The 15,375-nt window shown below is 38.6% G+C and overlaps 1 protein-coding gene across 3 annotated transcripts in view; it reads right to left on the bottom strand.

The window, feature by feature from the left end:
• The window catches only part of BMT2 (base methyltransferase of 25S rRNA 2 homolog), a 123,803-nt gene that overhangs the window by 77,619 nt on the left and 30,809 nt on the right, over nucleotides 1-15,375 (bottom strand). For all 3 annotated transcript variants that reach the window (XM_036328928.1, XM_036328929.1, XM_036328930.1), the window contains exon 2: nucleotides 12,763-12,904. In XM_036328928.1, coding sequence (XP_036184821.1) covers nucleotides 12,763-12,904 — 142 coding nt within the window. The remainder of the gene's footprint in view (nucleotides 1-12,762; nucleotides 12,905-15,375) is intronic.

Here is a 15,375-nt window from a genome sequence, read left to right as displayed (position 1 = left end):
CAGGGCAAACCAGCCAGCCCCCACCCGTGCACCAGGCCTCTATCCTATATAGTAAAAGGGTAATATGCAAATTGACCCTAACAGCAGAAAGACTGGGAATGACTGGTCACTGTGACACACACTGACCACCAGGGGGCAGATGCTCAATGCACGAGCTGCCCTCTGGTGGTCAGTGTGCTCCCACAGGGGGAGCTCTGCTCAGCCACAAACCAGGCTGATGGCTGCCAGTACAGTGGTGGTGGTGGGAGCCTCTCCCGCCTCCTCAGCAGCGCTAAGGATGTCTGACTGAAGGTTAGGCCTATTCCCCGCTGGCAAGTGTACATCCCCCGAGGGCTCCTGGGCTGCCAGAGGGATGTCTGATTGCCAGCTTAGGCCCAATCCCCCGGGGAGCGTGCCTAAGCCAGCAAGTGGTCATCCCCTGAGGGGTCCCAGACTGCGAGAGGGCACAGGCCGGGCTGAGGGACCACCCCCGAGTGCATAAATTTTTGTGCACCGGGACTCTAGTGATTCAATATAAGAATATTCTCACTATATTCATAAATCTAAGAAGAAAACTCAAATTCATGGATGCTGAAAAGGACATTCAACAAAAATTCAACACTTACTCTTAATAAAAACACTCAATAAAATAGGAATTGGTGAACACTCAGCCCAAAAGCCAGTAACTTATTTAATGAGGACACACCACACACATTATTGCTAAATGAATAAGACACAACCATGTAATAGACAAAAGAAAACTAATTAGTCAAATGAATTGAAAAAAATAAAGAAAACGGTATATTCACAGATGATATGACAGCATATGTAGACAAGCCAAAAGAATCGATCATAAACTAACACAAACAGTAACAGAATTCAGTAAAACAGAGTGTAAACCATACAAAAGTCAAGTCTCCACAAATATACAAGAGCCTATTTTAACATATAATGGAAGGAAAGATCACATTTATAATAGCAACAATAAGATAAAATACCTAGGGATAAACATAACCAGAAATATGCATAACCAATATATGCAAAACCTTAAAACACTACTGCTCAAAAGTAGACTAGAAAAAGTAAAGCAATATACACCTTTTTTGTTGATACAATTATTCAGCATTATGAAGATATAAGTTCTCTCCAGTTATTAAAAAATTCAATGTAGCCCTGACTGGTTTGGCTCAGTGGATAGAGCATCAGCCTGTGGATTGAAGGGTCCCAGGTTCAATTCCAGTCAAGGGCCTGTACCTTGGTTGCAGGCACATTCCCAGTGAGGGGTGTGCAGGAGGCAGCTAATCGATGTCTCTCTCTCTCATCGGTGTTTCTAACTCTCTATCCCTCTCCCTTCCTCTCTGTAAAAAAAAAATCAATAAAATATATATTTTTTTAAAAAACAAAGAAGTTGAATGAACAGGACCAGAAGTATAAGTTTAAGAAAAAGAAACTTAAAAACTTTATTTAGACCAGTTGATTCTAACGTACACATAGAAAAAAACAAAAGGCAAGAATAACCAGGAATGTCTGGCTGGCATGGCTCAATGTTTGAGCGTTGACCTATGAACCAGGAGGTCAGAGTTCAATTCCCAGTCAGGGCATATGCCTGGCTTGAGGGCTTGATCCCAGGTGTGGGGTGTGCAGGAGGCAACCGATCAATGATTCTCTCTCATCATTGATGTTTCTATCTCTCTCTCCCTCTCCTTTCCTCTCTGAAATAAATAGAAATATATTTAAAAAAATAAAAAGAATAACCAGGAAAACTCAGAAGAACAGTGGAGGGGGTGGGGAAGATCTGTTTATAGAATAACACTGATTAAATGACATAGGCAATGAAACATAACAGAAGGTCCTAAAACAGAACCAACTATATGGGAAAACTTGGCATCTATATATATAAAAGCCTAAGCAATCATTCCAACAAAATGACCGGTTGCTATGACATGCACTGATCACCAGGGGGCAAACTCAATGAGGGAACTGCCCCCAGCCCGCAGGCCCTGATCACCTGATTGGGGCCTAATGGCCAACCTCTTGGTCTCTCTCCCTGTCCGGCAGGCCCCGATCACCGGGGGGTGGGTGGCATCAGATGCAGCCCCTTTCTCAGGGGGGGCTGAGGGCTGGCTCCCTCCTTGGGGCCAGTGGCCAACCTTCCAGGTCCCTTCCCCCGGCTGGCAGGACCCAATTGGCCTGCCGCCCACCCGCCTTGGTGGCAGTTGGTCCCTCTCCCTTGCTGGCAGGCCCCAATCACCCAGCGGGGTCTACCAGCCAACCTCCTTATCCCTCCCCCTGGCCGGCAGGTCCCAATCACCTGACTGGGGCTGGGCCTCGGGCTGGGACGGGGAACCAGGGGTGGGTGGTGGCAGATGCAGGCGACAAGGGAAGGAGGAGGGGAGGAGACTGGAATTGTGTGGTGGAGACGCGTGGGTGGTGAGGGAAGGAGGAGGCGGGGAACCTGATTGGCCCTGATCGCTGGCCAGGTCTAGGGACCCCACCCATGCACAAATTTTGTACACCGCACCTTTGGTATCATATAAGTGTTATGTCAAATCACAGTAAAAAATGTGGGCTTTTTCAAAAACGACATTTTCATAAATAAGTATTTGGGTGGAAAAGTTAGATTTATATTTGACAACAAACACCAGACTGAATTCCAAATAGGTGAGAGATCTAAATATAAAAAAATGATATCATGCAAGCACCAGAAAAAAATGAGTGAAATGCTAATAGGAATTCTTATAGTCTGGGAATCAGGAAAGTTTTTCTAAATCAATCAAAACCTGGAAGCAATGAAAGAGATAGATATATCTGATCATGTAAAAATAAAAACCTTATACATGGCAAACCAAAAATGTGCATGGCATGAGATATTTTAAAAAGTCAAAGAAAACAAGCACTTATCTGTATATTATATAAAGAGCTCTAAAAACAATTAAAAAAAAGTAGAAGTGTCAAAAACATGACCAGACAATTCACAAAAAAAAGCCTGTAATTCCTAAATATATGAAAACATACTCAACCTCATTTATATGAGAAATATAAGTTAAATCTAGAGACAATAATTCCCATTTATCAGATTGTCAAAAATTCAACATGTGGGCAACATACTCTTTTGGTGAAGTTGTGGAGAAATAGGTACTCTCATTTTTTGCTAGTGGAATTGAAAAATGATATAATCACCCTATGGAGGGTGATTTATCAATATCTAGCAAAATCACATAGGTATTTAGTCTTTTATCCTAAAATTCCACATCTAGAAATTTGCCAAAGATAAAATGTCAAAAATACAAAAAAAGTACACATAAAGTTATTTATTATAGCACTATATATAACAGGAAAACTTGTAATAACATCAAAATGAAGAAGAAGAAATCTATACACTTGTGATGGTTATTTATATGTCAACATTATAGGACCACCAGGTGCCTAAATATCTGGTCAGACATTCTGGATATTTCTCTGAGGAAGTTTCTGGATGAGAGTAACATTTAAATTGGTAGAATGACTAAGACAGATTGTTCTCTGCAATCAGTTCAAGATGTACATATAACAACAAAGCTGACCCTCCCTGAATATGAGAGAGTCCTCCTGCGTGACTGCCTTTGAACTAGCATACTGACTTTTCCCTGCCTTTGCACTCGAACTGAAACATGGGCTCTTCCTGGTTTCAAGCTTGCCAATCTTAGAACTGGAACTACACCAGTGATTCTCCTGAGTCTGCAGAATGTCAGCTCACCCTGCAGAACTTGAGACTTACGCGTCTCCACAAACAAGCGAGACAATTTTCTGGAGAACCTTGACTAATACAATACCAAGTAGAGTACTCTCCATGACATCTATGCTAATAAAAGGGGTAAGATGCTAATTAGACTGGACATCTTCCGGACATCCTTCCAGACAAAGCCACAGTGGTGGGGGCTGAGACAGAGGCAGTTAGGGGCGATCAGGCAGGCAGTTAGGAGCCGGCGGTCCCAAATTGCGAGAGGGATCGGGCCTAAACTGGCAGTCGGACATCCCCCGAGGGGTCCTGGATTGGAGAGGGTACCGGCCGGGCTGAGGTACTCCACCACCCCCACCCCCGGCACAAATTTCGTGCACCAGGCCTCTAGTATTATTAAGTAAAAAAGAAAGACACAAAACAGTATAAATAAGAAAGGGTGAGTATGTGTATGTGTATGTACATGCATATGTGTGTGAATTTGCTTATTTCTACAAAAAGAAACACTGATAGGACAAACAAGAAACAAGGAAAATAGAAGGAAGCCTTTTCTGAGTATACTTTTTTTTAAATAAACTTTTGACTTTTGAACCATGTAAATGTTTTATAGTCCCCCAAATTTACAGAAAATTAGGGGGAAAACCCATAAAACTGAAAGTAAAATGAAACCAATTGTGTAGTCAACTGGTAACATAACCACACACAAAAGAATTGTTGTAATTTTTAGAGAGATTATGACCCTTAGTGGATATGTTCTAAAGACAATAAAATTGGTACAGTAATTTTGAAACCATTTTATGTGAACCATAGGACAAAGCAAATGTGTTAATGTTATTCAGAATTAAGTCCTTCAATGTAACAGAAGAATATGATATTAGGCAAAAATCCTGTAATATTACATTTGAACAGAAAATATCAATTACGAGTTTGACTATATATTTTTTCTAATGCTTTTCACTGAAAAATTCTAGAAGGAAAGACACCACAGCAGGATATCTAGTGCTTAGATCTTGATTTATAAATGCCATTTCTCACTAAAAGAAACTAGGGCTCCTTGAATAAACAGTTTAATACTAGATCTTGCCCAGGAAAACTAAAGGCTCAACTTGTACTAAATATAAGAAAGTGCTCAAAGGTGATGTCAGAACATAGAAGTCAGCTTTGAAGGGCACCCACTGACTAAATATGGAATAATTTGAACAGGAAAAACAAAAACAAAACTAAAAAAACACCAAAGACTGATGGAAAAAAGTTGAAATAACAATCCAAGAGGATACAGTGATATTACAAAAATTAAAAAAACACAAAACTTGTCATAATTGGAATTATTATATCACTCCTTGTGAAAATTGGTAATTAAACAGAAAGATTTACATGTATGTATGTTTATTTTTTACCCAGCCTTTCTGGAGAACATGTTATTATTCTTTGTTCATACATTAAAATGCAAAGAACAATATTTAAAAATTTAACAAATTTTAAAAATCATTTTACAGTCCCAAATAAAATAATTGACTTAATAAATGAAGTATACCTGTTAATTGAAAGATTGTTGGGAGACAGGACTGATCCATAAGCCAACATTTTACTTGCTAATTGCAAAAAAACCCCAGATAATTTTACAATGGAAGGACCCAGTAATAGATACCATATTAACCAAATGGCAAAATTTAGCATCTCTAGTGGTGAAATAATCCTATATAATAAGAGCCTAATATGCTAAGTGGTCGGCTGTTCAACCAATCAAAGTGTAATATGCTAATGATATGCTAAGGCCGCTCAAACACTCGCTATGATGTGCACTGACCACTAGTGGACAGTCGACTGGTCAACCAGTTGCTTTTATGTGCACTGACCACCAGGGGAAAGACAGTCAACTAGTCAACCAGTCACTATGACGTGCACTGACCACCAGGGGGCAGATGCTCTGACCTGTAGGTTAGCTTGCTGCTGGGGTCCAGCCAATCAGGACTAAGCGAGATGGGCCAGAAATGCCCTGGAGCCTACCACAGTCCCTCTCCAGCTGGCAAACCTCCCGCATCTCTCCCCGGCCCTGATCCTGCACCAGAGGGGTCCCTCAGCCTGGCCTGCGCTGTGTGGCAATCCAGGACTCCTCGGGGGTTGTCGGAGAGCTGATTTCGGCCCAATCCCGCATGCCAGGCCGAGGGACCCCACTGGTGCACAAATTCGTGCACTGGGCCTCTATGTGACAATAAGAACCTGCTAATGTAATGCAATATGAATTATGCAGTTTCACCTAATAGGTTTTTTTTGGCAAAAACATGTGACCTGAATCAACCGTTTAGACCAGCCGTGGGCACACTACGGCCCGCGGGCCGGATCCAGCCCATTTGAAATGAATAAAACTAAAAAAAAAAGAAAGACCGTACCCTTTTATGTAATGATGTTTACTTTGAATTTATATTAGCTCACACAAACACTACATCCATGCTTTTGTTCCGGCCCTCCAGTCCAGTTTAAGAACCCATTGTGGCCCTCGAGTCAAAAAGTTTGCCCACCCCTGGTTTAGACCCAACTTTCAGTTTTTTCACGAAATAAAGATGAAAATAAATGGCACCATGAGAAAACAAACAAATTCAAAACATAGGACATAAAGCAAGTTTTGGATAAGGATATAATCACAAAAAACACCTAGTTGTGCTGTAAGTAGAAAAAGAAACTATACAATCTAGCCTGGTCCTTGTGGCTCAATGATTGAGTGTTGATGCATGAACCAGGAAGTCACTGTTCAATTCTGAGTCAGGGCACATACTGGGCTTGTGGGCTTGATCCCCAGTAGGGCCATGCAGTAGGTAGCCCATCAATGATTCTCATCATTGGTGTTTCTCTCTCTCTCCCTCTCCCTTCCTCTCTGAAATCAATATATATATATGATCTAAAAAGCAATACATTAAAAAGAAATTGAGAGAACTGAGGATGCAAAGAGGCCTAAGGGAACTAAATTCAGGGACACAAGCCTTTCCTAGATGGGAAGGGATCACAGGCACTTGGGCATTTGTGCATGGGCGGCAGAGGATCAAGCATTCCATGGTGCCGGGGTCCAACCCCAGCGGGTCCAGGGGTTCCCCAAAGGTGTGGACGGAGTTGGCGAAGAAGGAATGACACGGAGACAGCATTCAGTTGATCAGCAGCCTAGCCAGGATCTCTAGCCAGGTTCTGTGTCCATGTTCTCTTTCTAGGCTCTCCAGCCAGGTTCTGTAGCCAGGTTCCAGTCAGGTTCTCTTGCCAATTTCTGTAGTCAGGTTCAGTCCAGGATCTTTTGCCATGTTCTCTCCAGCGAAGTTCTTCTGTCTCTAGAGAACGTTCTGTGTAGGTTCTGTGCCTAGGTTCTGTCTCTCTTGGTTCCGTATTCTAAGTTCTGTGTCTTACTGTCTTATTACATCTGTATTTATACCAGTTGATTCAATCCTATCAATCTCTATTACAAAGGTTAGGGCGTTTCTTATCTCCATTCCAGGGAGTAAAGATTATGTAGCTTAAGCATGATTGTTCGTAGTTAAAGTGATTAATTACCCACCTGGCACTAGTTAAGAGGTTTTATTCCCTCCCTAACTTCAGGGGAAAATCCCTACCTGGGGAAACAACCTTTCTCAGAGACCTTGGTTAAAACACATAGTGCCAAGAAGGTGAGCAAACATATTAAGAACAGTATGCCATATATGCCAGGTCCCTTGAAACAGTAAGGATGGACCGGCTCCCAGCACCATGGGAGCGATACTCTGTTGTATTAAACAGAAAACAGCCGAGCTTTTAATGGCTGCTTAAAATGATGTGACAGAATCCTTAAGAAGACCAAATGCAGCCCTAACTGGTTTGGCTCAGTGGATAGAGCGTCAGTCTGTGGACTCAAGGGTCCCGGGTTCGATTCCAGTCGGGGGCACGTACCTTGGTTGTGGGCACTTCCCCAGTAGGGGGTGTGCAGGAGGCAGCTGATTAATGTTTCTCTCGTATTGATGTTTCTAACTCTCTATCCCTCTCCCTTCCTCTCTGTAAAAAATAAATAAAATATATTCAAAAAAAAAAAAAAAAGAAGACCAAATGCAGAGATTGTTCTCGCCATTCTCCTGCTTACCTCCATAGCTTTTTGAGTACATAAAGGCAGGAGAATAGCACTGGAGTCTTGGAGTGGAACTAAAAAGTAGAGAAAATTGTCTGCATTCTTCCTTGGTCAGAGTCCTACTAGAGCAGTGATGACGAACCTATGACATGCGTGTCAGAGGTGACATGTGAACTCATTTTTTTGGTTGATTTTTCTTTGTTAAATGGCATTTAAATATCCTATATAATAAAAGGGTAATATAAAAATTGACCCTAACAGCAGAATGACTGGGAATGACTGGTCACTATGACACACACTGACCACCAGGGGGCAGACGCTCAATGTAGGAGATGTCCCCTGGTGGTCAGTGTGCTCCCACAGGGGGAGCTCTGCTCAGCCACAAGCCAGGCTGATGCCTGCCAGCACAGCAGTGGTGGTGGGAGCCTCTCCTGCCTCCTTAGCAGTGCTAAGGATGTCCAACTGCAGCTTAGGCCTGCTCCCTGCTGGCAAGTGGGCATCCCCTGAGGGCTCCCGGGCTGCCAGAGGGATGTCTGACTGCCAGCTTAGGCCCAATCCCTCGGGGAGCGGGTCTAAGCCAGCAGGTGGTCATCCCCCAAGGGGTCCCAGACTGCGAGAGGGCACAGGCCGGGCTGAGGTACCCCCTTGAGAGCACAAATTTTTGTGTACCAAGCCTCTAGTATAAAATAAGTATCAAAAATACAAATCTTTGTTTTACTATGGTAGCAAATATCAAAAAATTTCTATATGTGACACGGCACCAGAGTTAAGTTAGGGTTTTTCAAAATGCTGACACGCGGAGCTCAAAAGGTTCGCCATCACTGCACTAGAGGATGGCACTTTTAATATACATAGAACAGGACTCGTCCTCAAAGCATTTGATGCCAGAGGTGAACAAACTAGCTAAAGAGGTAACCTACCTTCAATCCAGCTTAACATCTGATGGGATCAAACTGTTCTGTTTCTCATCCTGGCTGCCTGTCAGAAAAAAGCATGCCTTCTCTGGGAAAAATAATATTTACACCAGTCTCTTCTAAATACAATGCTAGTATATGTATTTTTTTTAATTACCAGTAATAAGTTAAGCAGATAAACATAATAGAAAAAACAGCCAAAAGAAACAGACCCACAGGTAAACTATATGTTGGAATAGGATGACAAAGACTGTAAAATAACTGCTTTAATTTTTTAATAGAGAAAAATATTAACTAAATAGAAAAATATGGAGAACTTCAATAGAAAAATGAAATCTCTAAAGAGCCAAATAATTATCACAGAAAAATTGAGAAAAATAGTATATTGAAAACATCTCTTGGTAATTAAAAGAAAGAAAAGCCAAAAAAAAAAAATTAGTGAGGAAATATAGAATATTTGAACAATGCTATTTACCACCTTGAACCAACAATTATAAACTACAGACTATAAGCTATTTTACAAATCAACTAACATTTCTCTAAAAACTTAATGTTAATGGAAAACAAAAACATTAAAGCTGAAGAAACGTAATCATCAAATGCAATGCAGGAGTCCTGACTGGATTTAGAAAAACAAATTATGAAGTACATTTTGGGGACAATGAGAAAAATCTAAATTTATGAAATAGGTATTTTAGGAAATTACTTTTGTTCTTAATGTGATTATAGTATTATGGTTTTGTAGAAGAATGTCCTTATTCTTAGGAAATGTGTTAGGTTGAAATGTTACCTGCTGTTTACTTTCAAATGGCCCAGGAAATAGTGTATGTTTCTCTCTGTGTTAAGAGTTACAAAAGGCAAATTTTTAAAGTTAAAGGTACAACTATAACTTTATATTGTATTTATTTTGTTTGTTTATTTTTCCTTTTTTTTCCAATTGACCTTCCCCCAGCCTCCCCTACCCCCTATATTGTATTTAGTGCCTAGTATTTAATACTTCATATTACAAATAAAATGTTATTATTTTTTTAAAGAAATCTTATGTAGAATTCTTCAAGCTAACCGGTCAACAAAATCTTAGCAGGGTAATGTCAGTAATACTTAACTCACATGCTAAATTCCAATAAAGTTTTAAGTACAACTAACTGGAAACAAACTTGTTACACCCTTTTTTAAAGCCCATTTTAGCTTTCAAAGTGACATTGCTGCCTGAGAACTGTCAACAGAGAAAGGAAGTATAAATAATGCAAGTTATAACTAACTACAGAGAATTCAAGTTTCAATATTGTTTTGAAGGCTTTTCCCAACCTACTTTTAAGTTTAAAGTAGACGTTATAAAACTCCTCTTGGGACAACTTCCCATAGTAAAATCTTTTACCGTATTTTGCCACCTACAGTTCTTTTTCAACAGTTTAAGCTAAATGCTTATTAATGTTCTTTTTTAGAAGTTTGACCTTAAAATAACCTCTTTCAGAACATAGGTAGATACAATAACTATTGATAAAAACATATATCTAAGGAAAAAGAAGAGTGAAGTGGGAGGCAGATTCATTATTCAAGTAGAAGGTACAAACAAGTACTCCTATAAGAATATCAAAGCCCATTTAAAAAATAAAGTCTAAGAACTTACCTTATGTACTGTAATACTAATTTATTTTTTAATATATTCTTATTGAGTTCAGTGAGGAAGGGAGAGGGAGAAAGAGATAGAAACATGAGTGATAAAAGACGATCGTCAGTCAGCTGCCTCCTGCATGCCCGCTACCCAGACAGGGGCCCTGACAGAATCAAACTGTGACCTCCTGGTTCATAGGTCGACACTCAACCACTGAGCCACACCTGCCGGGCTGCAGTACTAATATAAAAGCAGTGTTGCTAAAAGCCAAGAATAATGATCTCAAGTAGTGATGGTGCTGATTTCCTGATTGGATCACATTATTCTTCTGTGTTAGAAGGGAAATATTTAGTTTAGCAATACACCTGATTTTGTATTTCTTAGGTTGAGGAAGAAAATGTGTATTCTTAGAAAAGTCAGATTTATAACCATTTTCTCTCAGAACCAAACACCACCCCCAAAAAAACCATTTCAATTCCAAGTACCCTATTTCCTATTATTCTGATTCCTTCCTATAGTTTCCCAACTCCACAGTTCTTTGATTCCAGAACTCATTAAGGGTACCACCTATTTAATTCATTGCTCCTTACCCACCTCACATTCAACTTTCTCCTTACACATTGTCATACCACCACAATGTATACACTTTCATCTCACTTGTCACTCTCTTAAGTCATTATAATCATTTGAGCATTAATCCAATTACACCGTCCTATCCATTCACTTCCTCACCCTCCAAGAAAAACTGTTTCACTATAACTTTGTGCCTTGATTATTACAGTAGCCTCCAAATTGGTTTCCTTACTTACACCCTGACCTTCCTATAGGTCTACCTTAACAGAGCAATTAATTCTTAAGAATTAATGATATTTCAAAAGGCTAAAAAAATCCTATCACTCCTCTTCTTAAAACATCCAATGACCTCTCATCTCATGCAGAATAAAAGCCAGTATCTTCACAACAGTCCACAAGCCCCTACAAAAACTAGCTGTTCAGTATCTTATTTTCTACCATTTTCCCCCTCTCATTCTGCTCTAGCCACCCTGGTGGTCTCCTTGCTGTTTCTGAAACATGCCAGCATGCTCCTGCCTCAAGGCCTTTGGAATTATTAGAGCTTGTTCTCCCACTTCCTTCAGGTCTTTTACACACATTATTTCAGTGAGGCCTTCTTTGTCTACCCTACTTAAAACTATTTTATTTTTCCTTACTTCATTTTTCTCATTGCACTTACCATCTCTGACCTATTACATATTTAATTTATGTATTATTTCTTGCCTCTAATCCCCACTAGCATATAAACTCCATGAGAGCAAGGATTTTGCCTGTTTGGTTGATTGTTGTACTCCCAGTGTCTATGATATGACTAATAGACAGCAGACAACAAACACTATACATTACTTATTAAATGAATAAATAAAATAACTAATTTAAATACATCTTTTTCTCTAGATCATTTGTTGAATGAATGAAAGACACTATTACATAATTTTTAAATGAGATTAACATTGAAATTTTTAATAAAAAATAATTACATATAAAATACAAACCTGAAGTTATCACAAACTTATTGTCCATGTAGAAAGATAATGTTTTGTTTTCTAGGAATTCATTTTATTTTATTTTTTTATTTTTTTTTTAATATATTTTATTGATTTTTTACAGAGAGGAAGGGAGAGAGATAGAGAGTTAGAAACATCGATGAGAGAGAAACATTGATCAGCCGCCTCCTGCACACTCCCCGCTGGGGATGTGCCCGCAACCCAGGTACATGCCCCTGACCGGAATCGAACCTGGGACCCTTCAGTCCGCAGGCCGACGCTCTATCCACTGAGCCAAACCGGTTTCGGCAGGAATTCATTTTAAAATTCAGTCAATATACATACTCATTCCTATAATTTTATCAACTTTTGAGAGAGCTGATCATCAGTATTGCACTTTCTGATGTTTTAAACATTAGAATCTATACTATGAGAAAATAAACATTATCCAAAGTCAATATAAAAGTTGGAATACCCTGAATCACACACACACAAAAAAATCAGGATTTTAAAACTTTTAAGATGTCTTCAAATTTTAAATTATAGAAAAGTACTCACTTTTACTTGAATCCAACTGTGAATATTTATCTAAAGAAATTTCTATACTATAACTTATTAATGATGAATCATGTTAAATTTCATATTTTATCATATTAATGTTAAATGCACTTTTAAAGCTATTCTTTTATAAAGCTGAAGCAGAAAATTTAAAGTTATGTTAAAGAAAAATATTTTGATTTAAAAAGATGAATGAAATAAATCTAGAGGAAGTGAAACAAAGGGCAAGAAGTTGTTTCAAAGACATCAACTGTTTTCAAACACTTTATTTTGGTATAATAAATTATGCATAGCATTATTTAAATTGGAGCATGTCAACAATACATTAGAAACCAAACATGCTAGTTCATAAAAACACTCACCTACAACACCATTCAATACGTCCTTCACCTTCACAACTTTTCGCCCAATGATTATCTGCCAAATTTTTCATTGCAACAGCATATTCACAAAGTGTTTCCTCATCCTCGCAATGTTCTCGCCAGATCTTATCAAAATCTCCCACTAAAAACAAGGAAAAAAAATTAAATTAAGTTAATTATACTTTTGGGTCTCTACATATTTATCAGTTCCCTGTCCTGAAAAGGGGGTGATGGATGAGAGGGCCATACAAGTTAGCAAGCAAGTTAAATAATTTTATTTATACATTTGGACTTGCTTTAGGTATACTGTACTTTTGTAATCCTAGGGCAAAAATGTTACTAAAGAAACTACCTTGAAAGCCTCTCCCAAGTTTGGAGTCTTTATGAAATGTTCTGAATAAAAATTATAAACTGGGTACATTATCTGGGCACTGTATTATTTCCAGCAATTATCTTTTTAAAAAAATTAAATCAGTCATCACACTTAATATGAAATCTGAAATATCAATGTGAGTTCTTATAAAGAGAGGTATGAGAAAGCTATGGCTAAATAAATGACCTTAACATAATTTTCTAAATCTGACTTTTCTAAGAATATACATTTTCTTCCTCAAGCAAAAGAGTGAACAAAAATTATCAAGGTGGCTTCATTCAATGTCCTTAGACATAAAGATTTAAGTTCTCTTGCCTCACGTTCAAATGTAGGCAATTGTTTGGTGACAGAATAAACTTAAATTGTATAGTTCAACTATAACAACACTTATCTATTCAAAATTTGAAAAATGATTGGTTATTTTAAGCGTAGAGTTCAAAAAGTACTGAGTTGAAAACCAAACTAATAGCCTTCTAATTTGAACAAATCAAGAAAAATAGTAGCGTACAAACATACCCTCACATACACAGTCAGGTAAGCATCAGTCTCAGTCTTGGCCTGAACACTGATTTAAAACCCAAAAGTTTTCCCTTTGGGGGGTATTGTTCTTACACAACAAAATTTTCATTAATCACTAATCTAATATTTGTGTAGTGACAGGGCTCTCAATTTGTTAAGTAGCAGATTGGTAATAATTTCCCACTAAAAACAAGTAGGCAAACAAAATTCTTCTAAATACTCAAAGTCCTCCTCAGTTTTGCAACATCTTTCAGATGTAGTTATATACCAGTGTCAGTACAAAACTATAGGAAGTTAAGTTTTTGAAACAAATATTTTGATTAATGATATTTTAATAAACCTATCTATGATGGTTTATAACACTATTTCTGGCTTTAATAATTTAAAGTCTATAGAAAGTACAATTTAAGAGAAAGACCTAAGTACAAGTAGTTTATATGGAAACAGGAGTGAGGGAGTGGAAGAACAAGACAAGAAAGGAAAAAATGCTAATACCAGAGTGTATTATTGAGGTTGCTGCTGTGGGCAACAGAGAAGCATCTAGAAGGCTTCTGGAATTGTTCACCTACCGGATGCGAGGCTGGAACATTTATCTATCAGTCACCATCTTCCATTAACTAAGTGTTAACAACTGCTTAACAACTGGTACTTCTAGTCCAGTGGTTCTCAACCTTCCTAATGCCGCGACCCTTTAATACAGTTCCTCATGTTGTGGTGACCTCCAACCATAAAATTATTTTCGTTGCTACTTCATAACTGTAATTTTGCTACTGTTATGAATCGAAATGTAAATATCTGATATACAGGATGTATTTTCATTGTTACAAATTGAACATAATTAAAGCATAGTGATTAATCACAAAAACAGTAATTATATATTTGTTTTCCGATGGACTTAGGCGACCCCTGTGAAAGGGTCGTTCGACCCCCAAAGGGGTAGCGACCCACAGGTTGAGAACCGCTGTTCTAGTCTATACTTAGGCCCTAAATAAGGGACCATCCACAGTGGACTCCAGCAGTGTTGCAGAAAGTAGAAAAAAAAGCAACACACATTTAAAGTGAAACTCTGTCAGGGCTGGGGCCTCTGAGCTCACAGTGTCTGTCCACCCCAACTGACGACTAAGGGTATATTCTGTGAGGCACCAAAGGCATCTACTACTATGTAATTGTATAATGTGAAACTCAATTTACTTTAGAATTATTCTACTAGCTATGAGATGCAAAGACAACTGTAAATATACAGCAACCTGTTACCCTTCAGCTGTTTAGATCTTTAGTTTTTCACACTTAACAAAATTCTCTTTAAATATTGTCAATTTCTTATAGCGTTTTAAGGCTTGCTATCTGCTCCTATGAAGTTTTGAGGAAGGATTCAATTTTGTCTGTAAGCCTATTCAACTGATGGCAGACAACTTCAACTTAATGGTTTCACTAAGGAGTCTCCAGACTCTCCAAGTATACTGATACTGAAATTAACATGCGATTAGTAAAGTGCATTATACTTAATAGAGACTGAACAATGCAACTGTATATACTTTTTACTCTTTCAACAAGTTTGCTGAAAAAATACTTTATTTCAAACACTATCTCTAATAATAAAAGTGTAATATGCTAATTAGACTGGATGTCCTTCTGGACGACCTTCCAGATGAAGCTGCTGCGGGCAGGGGCTGAGGCAGAGGCAGCGGCGGGGGGCCAAGCCCCTTGTACGAATTTCATGC

The sequence above is a fragment of the Myotis myotis genome, unplaced genomic scaffold (assembly GCF_014108235.1).
Source record: "Myotis myotis isolate mMyoMyo1 unplaced genomic scaffold, mMyoMyo1.p scaffold_m19_p_11, whole genome shotgun sequence".
Lineage (NCBI taxonomy): Eukaryota > Metazoa > Chordata > Mammalia > Chiroptera > Vespertilionidae > Myotis > Myotis myotis.
This window is presented reverse-complemented; position numbering and strand designations above follow the sequence as displayed.